The sequence below is a fragment of the Leptonotus elevatus genome, chromosome 17 (assembly GCF_054856555.1).
Source record: "Leptonotus elevatus isolate MCC_2025b chromosome 17, RoL_Lele_1.0, whole genome shotgun sequence".
NCBI classification, from domain to species: domain Eukaryota; kingdom Metazoa; phylum Chordata; class Actinopteri; order Syngnathiformes; family Syngnathidae; genus Leptonotus; species Leptonotus elevatus.
In genome coordinates this window covers 3,232,889-3,251,945 of record NC_141255.1, presented here as the reverse complement: position 1 = coordinate 3,251,945, position 19,057 = coordinate 3,232,889, and the positions used below count along the sequence as shown (strand labels likewise).

At 43.0% G+C, this 19,057-nt stretch overlaps 1 protein-coding gene across 15 annotated transcripts in view; it reads left to right on the top strand.

Annotated features, from left to right (window-relative positions):
* The first annotated feature begins 5,045 nt into the window (after positions 1-5,045).
* magi2a (membrane associated guanylate kinase, WW and PDZ domain containing 2a) overlaps positions 5,046-19,057 on the top strand; it is a 79,334-nt gene continuing 65,322 nt past the window's right edge. For 11 of the 15 annotated variants that reach the window (XM_086058520.1, XM_086058523.1, XM_086058518.1 and 8 more), the window contains exon 1: positions 5,047-5,489. In XM_086058520.1, coding sequence (XP_085914646.1) covers positions 5,186-5,489 — 304 coding nt within the window. In that variant the 5' untranslated portion in view covers positions 5,047-5,185. Of the gene's footprint in view, positions 5,490-19,057 lie in introns of all 15 variants that reach the window. The other 4 variants (XM_086058512.1, XM_086058515.1, XM_086058522.1 and 1 more) reach the window with 2 other exon arrangements.

Below are 19,057 nucleotides of genomic sequence, written 5' to 3'. Positions count from 1 at the left end.
CCCTGCGCACACACACACACACACACACACTGGCTGTGATGTCATTGGTTCTTAGCACCATGGCAACAGGGAGTCGAGAGAGGGGTGGGAGAAAGAGCGCGAGATGGCGACAGATATTCTCTCATAGCCGAGGGGATGAAGTGGTTAAAAATAGCTGCCAGTTCTTTCTTCTTCTTTTTTTTTTTTTTACTGATGCTTCATGTGGGAACATGTCAGGAGTTTTTCACGTCATGGCGGCCATTTAAAACCTAATTAATTCTGTCTATTTTTTTGTATGCCTTTTTTTCTGTTTCCAAGTTAGCAAAATACGGTAATGGTCTTTTCGTCAGAGGACACATTTTATCAGAGAGGAGATTGTGGGCCACAAGCCGCTTTTATACAAAGCCTGGCTTGGAAACTGAGGGCAGCAAACTGGAGACTGTGGAGGGTCGTAAGAACTGAAAATTATCCAAATACGCAGCTCCATCATCGTAATTCCAAGGTAGCACACAGGTGTACCTGGGCATGTTGACCAGTATAAAGAAAAACTTGTTTTGTTATGAGTTTGCGGGCAGCCGTAGAACTGTGGAGACTGCGGAATATGCATAGAGGAGATTGTGGGCGGCAAGGAAACTGAGCATTGCAGCTAAATGGAAAATTGCCATACAACACAAATTAAAATGCTTTTATTTTATTTTTTTTACTGCATATGTTGACCAAAATATAAAAATATTAAAAATATTCATATCTATCTAATTGGAGACTGTGGGCAGCAAGAAAACGTAGCACTGTGTAAAGGTTTTGACTGTGGAGTAGAACACAGTAAAAAGCTTTGAAAAATGTTTTGATTGCAACATTTAATAAAAAACACACTTTATCCAAGTGGAGACTGTGGGCAGCAATGGAATATTAACCCCCCCTTCAAGTTTTCTTTAGAGCCTCCGCGACAACTGGCAAATTTGACCTTTTCCACCCTCTGATAGCGGCCTGAAACAGGAGAAAGCATTTCATCCCTTGTCGTGTGTTTGATTCTCGAGCATGTAGGCCCATAATCCTGCTCTAATAAGACCCCAAATCCAGGCCGTTCTCGGGACAAAAAGTCCAGCCAGGGTGGATTTAAAGCGTGCGTTTGACACTCTTAACATTCCGGCGACGAGTCACATCCCTCCACCCCAGATAATAAAACGGGCTCGAGGCGAGGGGGACCTGCGTGGGCTCCCGTCACAAATCTCCCTCGCATGCTGCCGGTGAATCACATGCATGAGAAGCCTGACGCACCCACGTCAGCTTGTTTTGTTCCGTCTTTTGGGTGACAAATATGTTCCTGATGGGCGGCTTCTGGAACACGAGGCGACCACCTGTAGCCTCGTTAATATTTTTAGCACGCCCAATATGCTAATGAGGCTAAAGAGGAAACAGGAAAATTGTGGGGTGGTTATGCTACTCTAATCATATAAGTAGTCAGGACGGTTTCAGTCCACTTCCATACTCGGCAGAGGGGTGGCAAAAAAGTGGTACGATCCTACGCAGTTGTTTTAGTATCTGAGTAACTGTGGAAAACTTCAATCTGTTTTTCAGTTTGAGTATGTTTGCTTCTGGCGTCATCTACTGGAAATAAACAGCACTGCACATATAGCTCGTCGCCATTCCCATCCCGTGTGGTACAATTCTATCCTAATTTTGTTATTTGTATTATTATTATTAATTTATTGATTTTAACATTTTTGGACTTGTACCTTATAGCGCCCTGTAGCATTTTATTTTTCCCCTGAAAGAAGTTTTGTTGTTGCTCTTGTCAACCACTGATGGCTATTTAAAGTAACCACTCCCAGTGTTTGATGACGTAATTTCTCCAAGTATTGCCATAGAAACGGATTCCTCCACTGTACGCACGAGCATTCTACGCATGCGCAGGTCACATCTGTTCCCCTGTGTGTCATGCGCATGCGCGGAGTGCTGATACTGATGTTTTTTTTCCCCCTTCTTACTCGACTTATGTATTCTATTGCAATTAAACAATTTAAACGTTTATGAAACAGTTTTATATTCGTTGATATTTTTTAACAGGTTTAAATGCCTTTTACCATTCTCGTCACCTTTGATAGACGTCATTACGTGCGCCATTCCAAATGGAAGCCCATTTAAGATGCCTTTATTGTATTTGTCATACCTAATCGTATTTAATTGATTTTATTTTATTTTATATACTCTTCTTCGATGTACGTGTCTAAACTCACAAGCACCGTCTGCTGTGGCAGTATGTCGCCCAGAGATGGCGCTATTGCATTAAAGCTTCAGAAGACAAACGAGCAAATTGTTTTTCTTTTTAAAACTTTTATTTTTGTATTCATTTTACGTAGGCCTAAATGTCATTTAGAATGTGGTGCGATATTATTATTATTTTTAATTATTTTTATTTGCTTTTTTTACTTATTTCTATCAAAATAATTGTTTTAATAAATGAAATGTTGCCGGTGGAATATTTTTGCATGCACGGAGTTGTGGTGACATAATCACAATTTAATTCCCTTTATCTCAACGCAGCTGGACTTCTTCTCAAGTGCACTGATTGCAAAGGCAAAAATATTTATTTAGATTAAGAAGCGAGAAAGCGACTCGCTAACCTCGCGTCCGCTCATTCTGTGATGAATGGAAAGTGATGCAGATTTATGGCAGCATCAAGTGTGGGGGGGGGGCGCAAAGAAGGAAGGATGGGGTGGGGGTGGGGGTGCAATAGCGCAAACTTAATCAGCATGAAATATCATAAAGTGTCAGCGGTGCGAGCGAAACAAGGGCGTCTCTCAGCAATGATTTAGCTCTTTTATGGCCATTTGTGACAAACGACGTGGTGATGATGAGGAGAACAATTTAATTCCGCCGTCTCGGAGGGCCCGTCCTTCGAGTTCAGCGCGGAATTAAGATGCAAGGCGGGAATATCGATCGCTAGCCAAACAAATTGTGACCCCTGCACATTTTAAATAAGGTCATTCCTGACTCTATTTTATTTTTTATTTTTTATAAATCTCTTTAACATATATGCCTGTGTTTTTTTTTACCTGTATGCAAGATTAGCACAGATTGAAAACTGTTACTAGGTAATCCAGTTTCAACAGTAACATGTTTTCTCCAAACTTTTAGGGAGCCTGTATGCACTCCCTAAAACATCTGATTAAACTATTGATTGAAAAAGAAGAAGAAGAGTAACCAACTAATTAAAAAAATAAAAACCTGCAACAACAACCCAGGCTGTGACAATCTATAATAATAAAACTGATTCACTGGATTGTATTATGACTCCACGTGGCTGTATGCACTCCCTAAAACATCTGGGCGAGCTGTTCATTTTCAACAAAATAACTTTAAGAACAAATGGATTATTTGGGATGATTATGGATCCCAATTACGCTACGGAGTTGTCCAATATTTATGTCCAGCTCACCAGTGTGGCAAAACGCGCTGTGAGTGAACGATGACGTAAAAGGAGAAGCAAGGACGAGGCAATAAAAAAAAAATAATAATAATAATTGTAAGCGCACCTCCATTTGTTACCATGGTGACGCAAACCACTCACGGACATCAAAATCCTCCGAAAGCCTGATGAGACTCAATCAATTCGCCTCTTCAGACCTTGCCCAGAAAGAGAAGTGGATCCTGTTTCAAATGAACTTGGCAGTGTGAACACAAAGCAGTTCATGTCCACCACTGGATGCCTTTTCTGTCGCCAAAGCCATCAAACATGCCGTGTTGTGGTTTTTTTTAAAGTGCCTCTCAAGCCGAACGAAGTAACCGCGATTTTCAAATAAATGGGCGTTCCATTCTTCCTGCCGCTCGACTCGGATGCACATGACATGAGGAAAGTCCACGGGCGCGTCCATCCGAGGCGGTAGAACCAGATGGAAGTCCGGTGATGTGGCCTTGGGGAGTCGTTGCCGACGAGGCGACACGATGTAACGATCGCGACAGGCCCCAGTGCAGGGTCATTAAAGTCGGTATAAAACAAAATGGCCGGGGAAAGAGTATGTTACTATCTCAGGTCTCGATTGAGAATTGAGCGAGGGTACCTAATGAAGTGGCCACAGAGTGTTTTCACGCGCATTCCTGCCCGCCCTTGTTCAAACACTGCCTCCCGAATTCCTGCCCTCTGTCCGAATACTCGACTTTAACCTCCCTCCCTCATTTTTGGAATGTGCAGACCTGATTATTTTTTCTCACATTTTATAGTGTTTTTGAAGAACGCGTGATTTATTCCAACCAATCATTAGAGAAATGATAACGGCGCGACGTGGAATAGTGACGTTACAGTGATGTATCTTTGCAATAAAATGCAAACGACGGTGATAATTCTTTAGAGAAAGTCGCAAAAAAAAAAGGCATGTACTCCCAATACTGTAATTAACTTTGTCTACTTCGATGTGCTGTAAAAGGTTAACCACTTGGATCATCAAAAATAGGAGCACATTTGGATTTATTTTTTATTTTTGTAAATAACAATCTTAAGGTACAATGATGTCAGTGAAAATAAAGGAATTAAGCTTCTATACCCCCCTCCCCCAAACACGCACAGTTTTTTTTTCTCCCGTGAAAGGAAAGATGGATTTAGTGGAGGAAAAAACAACTTCTCCTCTTTCTGGAGCCTTCACATCCGGGTCAGTTACTTGTTTGGATGGGTGCTGCCTTCATCTTACCCTCGTAAATGTTGAAACAGTGAATGGACTTGAGCATGTTTTAAATTTGAACATGACAAATTTACTTAGTTAAAGGTCAAATGTTTGCTCAGCTTAACAACAATCACATTAATTTGACTGCTTGAGGTTTTTATTGCAACAGTACATACAAACAAAATAAATTACAAACTAAAACTGCGTGCTGACGGTCTGAAAAAGAGTAGGAAGAAGTTACTAACTGCTGTTTGGAAGGAAATACTAAAAATACACTACATTGAAAACAATTACAACCGCTTCATACGAATCTACAAACATTTAGCTAAACGTTATTATACTTTTTGGAATTCAACTACGCGAGGCTTCTGACTCAATGTAAACACTCCCACCTCGGAGAGAGTTCTTGAACGCACCACGAGTCGATGATCCAGCTGCGCGGAGCCGAAGACATGGACCCAAGTAACGGCCAACAGTGAGCCATCCCCGGGGGTTGGGGGGACCCTCAAAGTTCTCCAGAACTTTCCCCCGCCGCCTCTACGTGAGTCATGTCCCGGAGCCTGAAACTGAGGACCAACCACTGGAGCAACAAAGTCCACGAAAGTGTTCTCGGCCGGAACGCGGAGGGGCAGCTGGCTGCGCTGGAGCTGAGGGGCGGCGCGGAGCACGGACACTTCCCGCTCGTGGGTGAGCTGCCCTCGGGTGGAGCGCCTTGCCTCAGCGGCAGCCTCCGTCCAGGGGAGCTGCTGCTGGAGGTCAACGACACGCCGGTGGCCGGACTCACCAGCCGGGACGTGATGGCGGTGCTGAGGCACAGCAAGGAGCCCGTCAGACTCAAGTGTGTCAAACAAGGTGAGTGGACAACTCTTTAGCGTCTTCGTGGAGGAGGAAAAAAAAAGTGTTATTTGGCGTTGCAATTTTTACTTGAAAGGATCTTAAAACTGTTTAAAGAAGTATTTTCGGGTTTTGTCTATGTAAGTGTTGTTGTTTTTCTTTATCTTTTTTGGTTAAAACGTGTTCTTATACGTCGTTTGTGATGCTAGGCGCCGATGCTAAGTTCGGTCCGTGGAGGGGACGTGTTGCGTTCATAAAAATCAGAAAATAAATAATCGCTGTCACTCAAATGTGTCAAACGCGGCGAGACGCCAACTCAACCGTGTTTCTATAGCTTCCTCATTGAAAGTGCTGCCAGCAGCGCCAGTGTTGGACCAATATATATTTTGTATATTTTTATTTTTACATGTAAATTGTTGGTGATAAAAGACGCTTTTTGGACGTTCTTTGTGATGCTAGGTTCTGCTAGCATTTGGTAGACAGAGAATAACTTATCACTGCAAACAAGGTGAGTAGCCAACTTGACTGTTTCTTTTTTAAATGTGTCTATTTAAATACTTTTTAGTATGTCAACTCAGGTGTTGCTGTTTTTGTGAGTTGTTGCTGAAATGTTTATTTTTTATTTTGTAATGGTTTGGTTTGGAAGTTGGCGTTTTGCATTCGGGTAAATCAGAAATAAAAGAGTCCAAAAGTTCACAGCAATAAAAGGAGGTGGGTGTTTTAATATAAAGTAGATACTTAGGCGTCTAATTTTAATGTTTAACTTTAATGAACCAGTTATTTTATCAGACACACCTATATGGGACAAATATGTTTAAAAAGCTGTTCCTAATCGATAATATTGAAAAACGTATTTGTCAGGGGTATAACAAGGCTTTCGTTTGAATAGTGTGTTGTTGTTTTCAGCTCCTTCTTAATCGCGCCTCGGTGTTTTTTCGCACCCTGGTGCTCGTTGAGTCACAAGCTTGTCAAGTATGTTATTATTAGATTAGTTTACAGGTGGAGCCAATATTGCAGCAGGTGTTTTGTGAGATCAGAATTGTGTGAAGTTGATTGGGATGCACCTATTACCAATTGAATACATACCGAACCCAAATATGACTTACTCCCACCAACCATATTGCGTCTTGCACCTCCCTCAACGGAGACATTTGCAGTATTTGTCCTGAGTCGATGAAGCGCCCGCTGTCTACCATTTTGTTGATGCCTCTATTTTTTACAGCGCGGAAACGGCTATTGTCATCGGCCGCTAAGCTTCTTTGCGATCTTTTCCCGCTCTCCGGAGGCCTTCTACCTTTTCCCGCTTGCCGACGCCAGCGTGCATTGTGGATGTCCTCAAGCGCAGTCCGATGGCATTTAAGCGCTTAAGTTGTTCCTGGGAGGGCGTCGCACTGCCAGCTTGGACTGTGCCGCCATCGCACTCGATAATAGCAAAGCCGGACTGATTGTGCGGACACAAAAGGGGACGGGAATTCTGTCATCTGCGCGGAAGCTCGTGTTGGAGTCGGACCATTAACGTGTTTAATGATTGTTGTCATTTTCTACGTTTAGCTGGCAAATTAATGCATTTCTATCAGAGCTAATGAGACAAGACCACACGTTCCTTCCTGAACATGCAATTTACAGTTTGAATATATGGATTTTTTTCAACCAGCCAGCCAACTTGATTGCTAGTGACTCTGCTTCATTTTGCCATTTTTCCTCTGCTCCCAAATCCTTGTAAGCCTTCGCCAGCATGCGTCTTTATCAACATGCCGAGAGTGTGCAGGTGGATTCGCCCGCCCCGTGCAAACAAGCACCCTCCTTTTTTTTCCACTGATGGGCATCAAGCAGCAGTAAGAGACTTGACAAAACAACGCTGGCTTTTGCTACTAATTAGGTCAAACCTGAGCCCCCTAACACCAACCCACCCACCCACAATTTTAAGGTCATGCCTCGAACAGTTCAAACTCACAAGTGGCAAGACGGAATTCCAAAGATGACAATTATTTTTGTCTGTGCTTCATTCCTTGAAGCTTCCAGTCAAGAACGTCTCCGATGTGCACCGTGTGCCAGCAGCTAATGATGACTCATCTCAGACAGTCTGTTTGGATTTAATGAGCCTTAACACAATTCACATGAAGACAACGTTTCCCTTCCCCCCCCCCCCCCTCTCCCACCTCAAGAGTTAGGAAGAATGTCGGAACCTTACAAGACGAAAGGAGCAATATTTTACAAGTCAGAATTTTTTACAAAAATATATTGACGGTTATATATGAGAAAAGTACTAATTTTAAAGATTATATTTGACAAGAGTCAGAATAAAAAAAAAAACGTCAGATTTTATAAGGAAAAATAGTCATTATACATAAATATTGGATACATTTATGAGAATACATGGGATTAATGTTTAAATATTTTATAAGAAAAATGTCTGAATTTCCAGAGGAGGTTTTAGAAAAATATACACAATTTTATGAGAATCATTTTGAGATAATGAGAAAAAGACTGTATTTCAACTTCATGATTTTAAAACGTTATTTTTTTTTACAGACCGAATCTTAAGAAAAAGTTTATTTAATGAGGAAAATAGTCTGTTTTACAGGCGTCTTGGACATTTTATGAGAATACTAAAAAATAATGTTATGATCAAAAACATTTCATAATAAAAAAAAAATACAAGTATATCAATCCAAATTAATGTCTCAATTTCATGAGAAGGAAGTTAATCTACTTTTTGAGAAAATATTTCTCCACTCATCTCCACAAGAAAAAACAAATCTACATTTTTACCAAAATATTTATATGTAGTTATGATGAGAATTTTTTTTATCTACAGTAGTAAATATTAATAAACTGTTTCTCACAATCTCTTGATTTTCTTTTCAGTTTGGTCCAAATACAAAACCCAGAAATGTATTATTATTACAGTATTATTAAAATTAGAATGAGGATTTCCTTAAACTTTTGTCCAAACACAAGTGCAATCCCACTTTCTTCCTCAAGAGGCAGCAGCGCTCCCATACAACACATTCAATCTTGCATGTCGATGTGATAAAGGTGTCCTCGTTGCATCCATCGTCGTGGCTCAATTTTCCATTCGTCACAAACTGTGTTGTTTATTCTCGACGTCCCCCAAACTTCCACAAGAAAAACTTTGGGGGCTCTCCTTTGACTGATTGTTTCTCCCGTGGCCTCCAGATGGCCTTGCAAAAAAAAAAAAATCCGGATGTAAAAGAATGATCTATTCCAAGCCGAGTCCCCCCCCCCCTAAGTTAAGTAGATTCATCAAGAGACCGCTGTGGGCTGTAAAATCATTAATAAGCGCTCGACGGCCGGGCGCAAGTCGGGAAAAGTCACCTTATGTCGCATCTTTGTGTCTTTTGTCAGCACCTCCCTTTGTTGCCTTATTTGTGTGGTAGTGAAACATGGTGGAATGATCGCATCGATTCTGGCTGAGCGGCCGACGTGTCAAAATGAAAGTGTCGTTCATCCGCCGTCTTGTTCCCCGTGCCGCGACCTTGCCGGGAGGGGAAAAGCAACAATGGCTTTTGGGCTTTTGACATTCCGCCTTGCATTTTCCTGTTAGCTTAAATCAGTTAAGGAGTTCCAGCTCTGTCCAAAATGAAGAGAAGAGGGACAAAAGGCAGCTTATGAACAAGAAAATGTAGCTCCACGCTTGCGGAATGCAACATTTGTGCTTGCTGCTGACACCGGGGAAGCAAAGCATGCATTTCCATTCACAGCTGCTTTGCCTTTCATCATTTTGCTTGTCTGTCAAGTAACAGACTTACAAAAGCTTCTCTCAACGACATGGATACAAGAAGTGTGAGGAGATAAGATGTTAAACATGCAGAAAAAAACAAACAAAAAACAACCAACTAAATGAGCACCCAATTAAGTAACCATTCTGCTTGACCAAGTAACAAATCAACACCCAGCTGACCTATCAACCATGAACCAACGATCAAACCAATTAACCGTCCACCAACAATCAACCAACCAAGTACTTAATCAACTATAAACCCAACCAAACATTCAAGTAACCATCAACGCAACAATGACCAATTAACCAAGCACTCATCTAATCAACCAATCAAGTAACCAATGAACCATCAACCCTGTAATCGACAAACCAATCAACTATCCGAGTAACCATCAAGTCAACCAACCAAGTAATCAATCAGTCATCTGGTTCAACCGATCAAGTTACCAATAAACCAACCAAACATGTTAACTTTACTATTTTGCGTGAATGGCCCACCAACCAGCCAACCAACCAACCAAGTAAACAAACAAACAAGCCAACAAACAAATCAACCAAGCAACTGAGTAATTAACCAACTAGCCAACTGACAACCAAGCAAAGTAACCAATCAACTATCCAACCGACAAAGCAACTAAATTACCCATTGACCATCCACTCAGCCAATCAGCCATCAGCCCAACAGTCAACCAACCAAGAAACCATTCAAGCAACTAACCAACCAACCAGGTCATCAATCAAGCAACAAAATGACTGAACTAACCAGACAGACAGAATGGCCAACTATACAAACCAACCAACCAAGTTACTAACCAAGTAAACAGCCATCTCAACTAACAAATCCACATCCTGCCGACCAACCAACCAATCATCCACCCAACAATCAACTAACCAAGCAAGCAATTAATTAACCACCCACCTGATTAACCAACCGTCTAACCAATCAAGGTAACTTTGACCTTTGCTTGCCGCCAAACTTTTGCTGAAGTAAACTCAAGTTGCCAATGTCACTCTTTGAGTCGTTTTAGAGTTGTAAGTGGCTTTAGCTTGTTTCTGAATTATGGATGCAGAAGAGACATGATGAAAAACGACAGGAAATTTAGAGCTGAGCTGCTCCGAATTCCTAAAGTGCTGTTATGGTATTGTCTCGGAGCACATGCGCGTCTTCTCGCGTGTGTTCACCAACCACCAAGCACGTAACGCGGCGGCCAAGCACTCGGAATTTCACGCGGCGCTCTTCGCGTAATGGCTCCCGGGAGACGGCCCGAGGCGAGCCGCCGCTCGGATCTGCGTTCGTGCCTCGCCGCGGTCGACCGTCTCCATTTATTTCCATAATGTGCCAGCGAGGCTCGCACGTGCACTCGGTGTGATGATGAAGCCCGAGGGGCGGGGGGGCCCACGAGCGATTGGAGGGAGGGGGGGGGGGGCTCTCGCTCTCGTCGCCTCTTGACTTCACAAGTAGTGCAGATGACTTGGTGGTTCCGAATGACAACCGCTTGCACTGATTGGCTGTGTGCGTGTTTATCATCAAGGCATTGTTGCATATGTAGCATAGCCGACGGTACGTCTTGTGACTAAACTAGTATTTTTTTTACTGCTCTGGAGACCAAAACGTCGAGGTGCCCCCAAGTGGTTTTAGGAGAAATTAGCCGGCGACATGAAAGCACAGGTTGCAAAGTGCATTCCAAAGCAACAGGTGGCGTTATAACCCCAGTCCAACGAGTAGCCAGAAGAAACTCATTGGTTGGGAAAAAGGCATGAATCATACTTATGGACCTCATTATCACATTTGAATGTACATTTCCTCAAATAATCAAGAAATGAACAACAGCAAAAAAAAAAATTTGCTGAATCATCGCAAGCAAAAAAAACTGCTGAATCATCGCAAGCAAAACGGTTATGTCATTCCATATTTTAGCGAAGTAACAAACGGCACACAAAAAAAAAAATTTGTTGTATTTTGTCCGTTCCTCGTTGATCCTTGCCAGACGGTCCACAAAGTTGCGTCGACAATAGCTGACGAGAGGGTGGGCACTTTTGTCTCTTCGTCGGCCCGCCGTTGACGGATGCCCACCTTTTCGGTAAAGCCTTAAAAAAAAAATGCACTGACTGAAGCGGGTTTTCGTCCGTCGGGGCAGGTCAGTAACAGACCGTGTATTTTTTACAAGGCGTGGCGTCATAAAGCACTTGCGGGAAAAGTGGGAACTTGGCCGAAAAGGACGACGGCGAGACGGAAGTGCCCATCTCTGTTGATCCATGTGACTCCACTGGATGTCGTCCTTAAATCTATATCTTTATTTGAATCGGTGCCAACATTCGTTCTTGGTCTTTGCCACACCCCCGTCCACAAATTTAGTCGAAAATGGCCAACGCATTTCTTGAGAAATCCCACTCCTAACTCACAAATATTTCAGTGGCAGTTTAATCTTGATTGTGAAGAAATGTACCCTGGGCCTGTATGTGAATTTGTAGCATTGATTCCACTCGTCTGACATATTTGTGGGTCCTGGACGAGGTCTTTATTTGGATTTGCACAGACTCATTAACAAGATTTCGTAGAAAATGCCTGAAGTATTTCTCGAGTAATCCAGCAAATGGAGACGGAATCAAAAGCTCTTTCGGCGGTAGTAAATCAATTTACTCCTTTAACGCAAAGCGATGGACGAGAATTGATCACGTCCGCGGCAAAGTTTTTAGCGTTGATCCCGCGTGTCTCGCAAATGTAATGAGCGCCCGTAAGGCTAACGTTACAAAGCCTTGCCAGACTGTAGCAGATCCCAATTCTCCAGCGAAATGTGTGATTTATGTTTTATTAGCGCACCGCCTCCGCCTGCCCGCGGCGTCCGTCCTCATGGAAACGTCTAATTCGCTTCCAATGGTGGGGGGCGGGGGGGGGGGGGGTGTTGAAGACTTGGTGTCTTTTGTGTGTGTGCTCAATCACGTCTGAAGGAGCTTACAGAGCGCCTGTGACCAGGGATTGCGCTGCGAAGCGCTGTCAAAGGCAATGTCAAGTGCGGTTTGTCGGCCGCGTACGCGCTGTCTGCAGTGCGGGTGATAAACAGCGCGGCTATAACTCCTCCCGTGCCTGTCAGCGTTGCGCAATGGACTGCGAGCCAGCCCGTGACGACGTCGTTGCCGTCCATTTGTCATTATTTGCGGATTATCTCTGCGATCACCATCTCGTCTGGTGCAAAGGCCTCCGACTCTGTAAACACAGACGTTCACATTGAGGACATTTGGAGTGCGGGCACTTTGCGCTCAGACCGATGTCGACTTTTTATGCGAGAGCTACTTTTAGCTAGACTTAATTATTCAAAGCGCAGAAAGTGGCTTCTTCATGGTGGAATGGACTTCTGTTTGAGGAAAAAAACGACAGCGTTGTGCCTACACTATATACACACACCAAGTGTCCAGTAGTGTGTATGGATTTGCTCAGGCCAACAAAACGGGGACGGAAAAATGCGGTTAAAGAAACAGTAACATTGCTATAAGCTATGGGCAGTACACGGTATGAGATTTTTTCTAATAGGTTTTCTGGTGAGCTAACAAATACACGCACGCACGCACGCACGCACGCACATACACATACTCACCCACACACACACACACAAAAAAAAAAAATATATATATATATATATATATATTTAAAAAAAAAAAAAAAAAAAGAGCAATGATGATGACATTTCCGAATGAACAATACTGAGCTCTTAAAAATAAAAAAAAATAAAAATAAAAATAAAAAAGCTATGGGCAGTACAGAGAGACAGAAATGTGATGGGATATAATACAAAAAAATCTACCATGCACATACATGCACGAGAAGCAGTGCAGGCAAGAAAAATGCTACAAATTCCAATTTTATGGAACAAATATAATTGTAGGTCAATGCTTCTATACATACTTGTACATGTATGTAAGCGACGCCCCATCCGACAAATAAATCCCAGAAGTCGCTCTGAGCAAAGCGACACAGGTGTCCTGCTTTAAAAGTAAATGGCCCATATAGTAAATCCAATATAAAATTACTGCGTTGGAAAAGGACTGACAGCCATAAAAGTGAGTTATTTTGCCGTCGCCGCGTCTCAGACGGCCTGCGCTCACCCTCAGAGTCCAACCTGTCGGCTCCAATTACCCGAGGCGAGTGTTTGCCCGCCGCTTGTGCGACATCTGTATCCTAATTGCCTGCCGCCTCTGCGTTAGGAGGCAACGGCTCAATTAGTCCACAAACGAGCAGCTTATATTCTCAAAGATTGTTTGTCATTGTTCTGCAACAGGGAATATGCGGCAGACGCTTGCTCAGCACCTTTTAGGGAAGCTTGCGGTGTCGTCTACACAGGCGGGGTGTCGTACGGGTGTACACAGGTGAGGTATGTTTGTGACCACAGTTGAGTTGTCACATGTCAGATGATGTGTCTTGATGTACACAAATGGGATGAGCCACTGTACGAACGAGGTGGCGGGACATATTTTGATCAGGTGAGCCGTCTTATTGTACATTATTGAGGTGTCGTACACAGAGAATGTGTCATGTACAGTGTTTAGGTGGATTAGATCACGTGTCTTGTTGTACACAGGTGAGGTGTCCTCATGTACACAGGTGAAGTATCTCAAGTGAAGTCAGTTTGCACAGACACAGGCAAAGTGTCTTATTGTACACAGGTGAGGTATCATTATTATACGACTGTTATGTATCCTATTGGACACGTGATGTCTTGTTGTACACGGGTGACGTGTCTTATTGAACACAGCTGAAGAATCTCATCGTACATAGGTGAGGCGTCGTAATGTTAAACAAGGCAAGGTGTCTTTTAAGACACTTATTGGACGGTTCGGTTTGTTTTGTTCTACATGTGATATATTGTATAGAGGTGAAGTGTGTAATTGTACACAGGTGAAGAATCTTATTGTCTAATTGTACACAGGTGAAGAATCTTATTGTCTAATTGTACACAGGTAAGATGACTCACTTTACACAGGTGAGTTGTCATGTATCTTATTATACACAGGTGGTGTGTCTTATTGTCGTGATGTCTTGTACACCGGCGAGGTACCTTTTTGTACAGAGGTGAAGTGAGATATTGTAATATATACAAGCAAGGTGTCTTACTGAACGGTTACTGCTTGTGTCCAATTAGAGACAAATGGTTTGTCAAATTGTACATGTGATTTCTTGTTGTACACAGGTGAGTTAACAAGCACTCATTATTATCAACATTGTGCACTTACAGAAGCCTGTAACCGAGCTGCTACCAATACTTTCTATTACATAGAATAGCCGTGTTGACCCACCTTCTTGATCAATTTCCGCATGATCAACCACATTCCTAACGATCAATTAACTGCGCATACTTTCCCTTTTAAGACACACACGCGTTCACGCACTCACGTATCGCACACGCTTTCCATTTGCGGTGCTCTCACGCGCTCTCCTGTTACACAAGCCTGCACCTGCATGCAAAAATAGCCTTCACCTGAAAATGGAGCACGGGTAGTAAAGAGGAATTGTTTCTGCTGCCAAAAAAAGCTCTCAACACCGCATAAATGTTTCATTAAGATCGTGCGCTTACAACCTGTGTTCGGATTGGGTTAGGCTTCCAAAGCTTGAAAGTATAGTTTGAGATTCGGATTTGACCTACAACCAATAACATTGGTGCAAAAAAAACAAAACAGAAAAAAACAAAAGCCCAGTGGCTGTTTGTATAATGAGCCCGCTGACTCAATTAGCGCGAGGTGCTAATGAAAACAACGTGTCGAGATAAGAACTGTCACAAGTGAAAGCTCATTCCGCAGGAGTCACCACTCTGTCCGTCGACTTCCCGGGACGCATCATCCCCTTCTCGCCGTGCAGCCGCAAAGGGACAAAGGCCAGTTCCAACAAGGGCAGCGCATCAATATTGATTGCATCTGCATATAAATAACACGGCTTATCGGGGCGCCGTTTGCGGATTGCTAAAGTGTTTGCTGGATACGTTTGACAGCCGTAACAGCTTCCACTCTTTCGGGAGGAGGTCCTGTAAGATGCTGCGGAGTCTGGAGGAATTTTTGATTCACTTAATCTCCTGCATGATCACCCTTGACTATTTACCAAGTCACCTATTCATGCTTTTCTTCTCAAGAAGCGGTTTGTAGTTTACTTGCTGAAAAACGATGCACTTTGCATGTATTTTTGGAAATGGCTTAAGATGTTGCCAGAGCCCTGTCTAAATAGGAAAGTAGTACAGTGAGTTGTTTGTATGTTGGGGAGGACCTAAGTGTAGCCGTGGTAGTTACAGAAAATAATATCATGTCACTATACAACGCTAGCATAGACGGGTGAACAGAAATACATTGTTTGGCGTGAATGTTCAATAAGTGGTTGAATGCACGCGTTTGGCTTCGTTTCCTCTCTAACTTAACGGAACTGGCTTCCCCGTCTATCAACATTTACGCCGGCTCTGACAGTGATGCTGATGGACTGCGCGGTGTACAAGTGGAGCAGGAGGGGGCGGCCTGGGGGGGCGAGGGGGGCAGGGGGGGTGTTTGCGAGGGCGCCGCACTCAATTGCATGTCACGCTGCGTCTTCCCACTTGGCTACGGGGCATCCGGGGGTGACTGGAAGCCTAGAAAAGGATGCTGCTAATCCATTTTTTTGGGGAGCTGTCTAAGTAAGTTTGCATCTTCGGCTCGGAACTACCGGAATGCTTTAAAGCAGTGGTTGTCAAACTGTAGCTTGGGGGTTCACTAAACGATTCGTAATTTATTATGTGGTATCGTTTCCCTTTGGACTACGGTGGTCCAGATCCGATCACATGATCGAAGGCCCAGATCGGTATTGGCTAGTGGTGCGACGGATCACAAAAGTCACAGTTCGGATCGGCTCACGGATTTTAATCACGGGTCAGATCGTTTTTTTCGGATCAGCAAAAGTACGGTACGAAAGAAATGGTCCTAGTGCGAGTGCGCCCGCAATCAACTACGTCCTAAGTAACGTCTAAAAGGGAAGTCAAGGAAGCCATCACGCCACGACGTGGGCACATTTCAAAGTAAAAGTGTACTAAAGCTATTTGCATTGCCGTCAATGTATTACTGTATTTGGTAAATATTATTTTGAAGTTAGGCTTAGCGCGTTACGTTGAGTATGTTTCAGCCTCCTTGATATGTCATAATAGTATCGACTGTGAATGCGCACTTTGTTTTTTTTGTTTTTTTTTCCCCCACCGACCAATACGTGGATCAGGCGTGATCCGAACCGTGCGGCCTGATCGGATCGGATGATGATCTGTAGCACCACTAGTATCGGCAGATGCTCAAAATCAAGTGGGTACGATGTCTTTACTTTGAACCCATTTGCTCCCAAAAACATATAAATACGAAGCAAAAAATGGCCAGCAGGTGGCAGCAGAGTATAAGAGATCAACCTGGGCCATGTTGCAAAAAGCTCTTTCCCCCACAGTTTTAAACAGATTTGTGGATAATGATGAAACTTAGCTATATTCAAATGCTAATAGCTGCAAAACAGAAACAGATAGAAACATATTTTTTTCCTGATGAAAGAAGAGACTCTAATCTTTCTTTTGGTAGGTTCCATGTTTTTATAGCAATAGAACACAATATTCTGTGGGCCTTGCAAAATCACTCAAAATCCAGTAAAACAGCCGGGAGCGAAGGGGGTTGCTTCAGTGAAAATGGCTGGGAGTGAATGAGTTAAAAGCTCTGATTTGATTGTGACATATCTCAAAAATTTGACATAACTGCAGGAATAAAATGCTATTTTTGTGGAGAGCAATTGTTTTAAGAATAGTTATATTTTGTAGACAATAATGTAAATGAGAATGAAGATGTAATATTATGAGAACAGAGTTAAAACTATTTTACTACATCTCAGGGGAAAAAAAGACATTGACTTTTCCATTACAACAAAATGTATTTGTTTGTGTAACGTTGTCTTTGCCCTAAAAAAAGAGGCAACATTTCAATTCTTATGATACATGTTTAATCGGTGTTCGGATTATGACAGGTTCCTTGAAAAAACTTTGTCCGAGGACCCAAAAAGTTTGACAACCCCTGCTTTTAAAGTACGTGGCTGTTTGTCCTTCGATCCGATCGATATTGTATAATTTTAGACGACTTATTTGTTTTGGGAATTCCTCTGTTCTTGGGATCTTGCTTGTGTTTAAACGCCAAGCATTTCCCCCCCCAGCCGAATGCACGAAGCTGGTGACACAGTAATTAGCCTCTTCTCACTCGCGGGGGAAAAAGAAACAAATCAATGTGACGCTCTGCACAGTCATTACTGGCAAAATAGAGCAGCCCTGTTTAGACGTTGATTTTCTATAGCGACTCAGTGTCTTTGCGCTGCAAAGCGGCGGAAATCATTTTTCTCCTCGCAGAAAAAATGATGGCAGCTTGATGTCCCTGATAGAAATTGGTGATGTATCACTTTTTTTTGTTTCTATGCTGAAGCTCTGTGTTGCGATCGTAGCCTGTTTAAATGTTGATGTCTGCCAATTTCTATTTTGTATGAATAAGCTTCCACTTGAAGTCGGTACAGACAAAGCGTTATCCCTCTCCGGAGCATCAGCTGAATCGAGCTTCAGTTGATGCGGCGTACCACTGCGGCGGCGGCATCCAGATAGGCTTTCCCTGGCTTTGCATGGACGCCTGCTCGAGGAGTTCCGTGTGTTTTCAACAGCGATTTCACCTGCATGGTTTGTCAAGAACACGTCCTGTTTTGAGACCAAAAACTTTCCGCCATGCAGCAATTTTGCAATACTGCTCCAATGTCAATTGATGGGCAAGAGGATGATTCGCTTACGAAAACTGAAAAAAGCCTAAACTGATTATGAATTATACCTCAATCCTAGCTTGATTTAATGTTGATTTTTCTCTGGCGACTGCGGCTGGATTCATTTTTCGGATAGAAAATTCTAGTTGTTGACAAAAACCATACAAACTTTGACGTTAGTGGGGTATCTTGATCATAACAATTATTTTGTAGGACATTTTAAATTAAGCCATGGACTGTCACGACATTTGCATAGTTTCATTGCTATGCAAATGGAAACGGGTTGATTTGCTTCCCAAACTCGGCTTTTTGTGACCTTTCTCGCGCCGTCCTAGATCCCGTGCCTCTAATGATGCACTGCAGGCACCAACGCGGCAGCCTGTGGCGCAAGCACAATGGAGAGTTTGCGTTTTTTAAGAAGTCATTGGTCCATCCTGGCATTTGAGACTCTGCTGTGATCTGAAGTCAGACTGCCAAGTACAATTGGGCAACGGGGCGTTTGATTGGCCAAGCGTGGCGCCTGTTTTGACACTCGTGGCGAGGAGGCACTTGTCGAAGCAATAGTAACTCTGGAGGTCACGTAGTCCGTACAAGAGAAATTGTGCGTCTCCTAAACGCTAGACTGGATAAATTTAGTTTTGAGTGTGTCACGGAACAAAAATGTCAGTGATGGGTCACTACTGCTACTACTGGTTTCAGAAGACCTGACATGTAGGACATTTCATTGAAGACTATCAAGAAATGATGGCATGGGACAGACAAAAATGTGCATCAAACCAAATTTGGCTCGTATAGTTTCCCAAATGTCCACCAGGGGGTGTATTTGCTCCATCCACATTGGATGGCGTGGGCAAAAAGTATTGGAATTTATTGTCGCCCATCTGTCTTGGTTCTAGGAAAGTTCCAGTGCAAGAGAATGTGTATATTTGCTGTGACGTATTCCTTTTGACCAACGTCCCGTTTTCATAACATTCAAAATAACGCGCAGGCGAGACCGTACTTTGTTTCATTCCGCATTGAACTTGGTTTTAAATAACCAGAAACCAAAAATCCCAGCAGCTGACAACACTGGAAGCA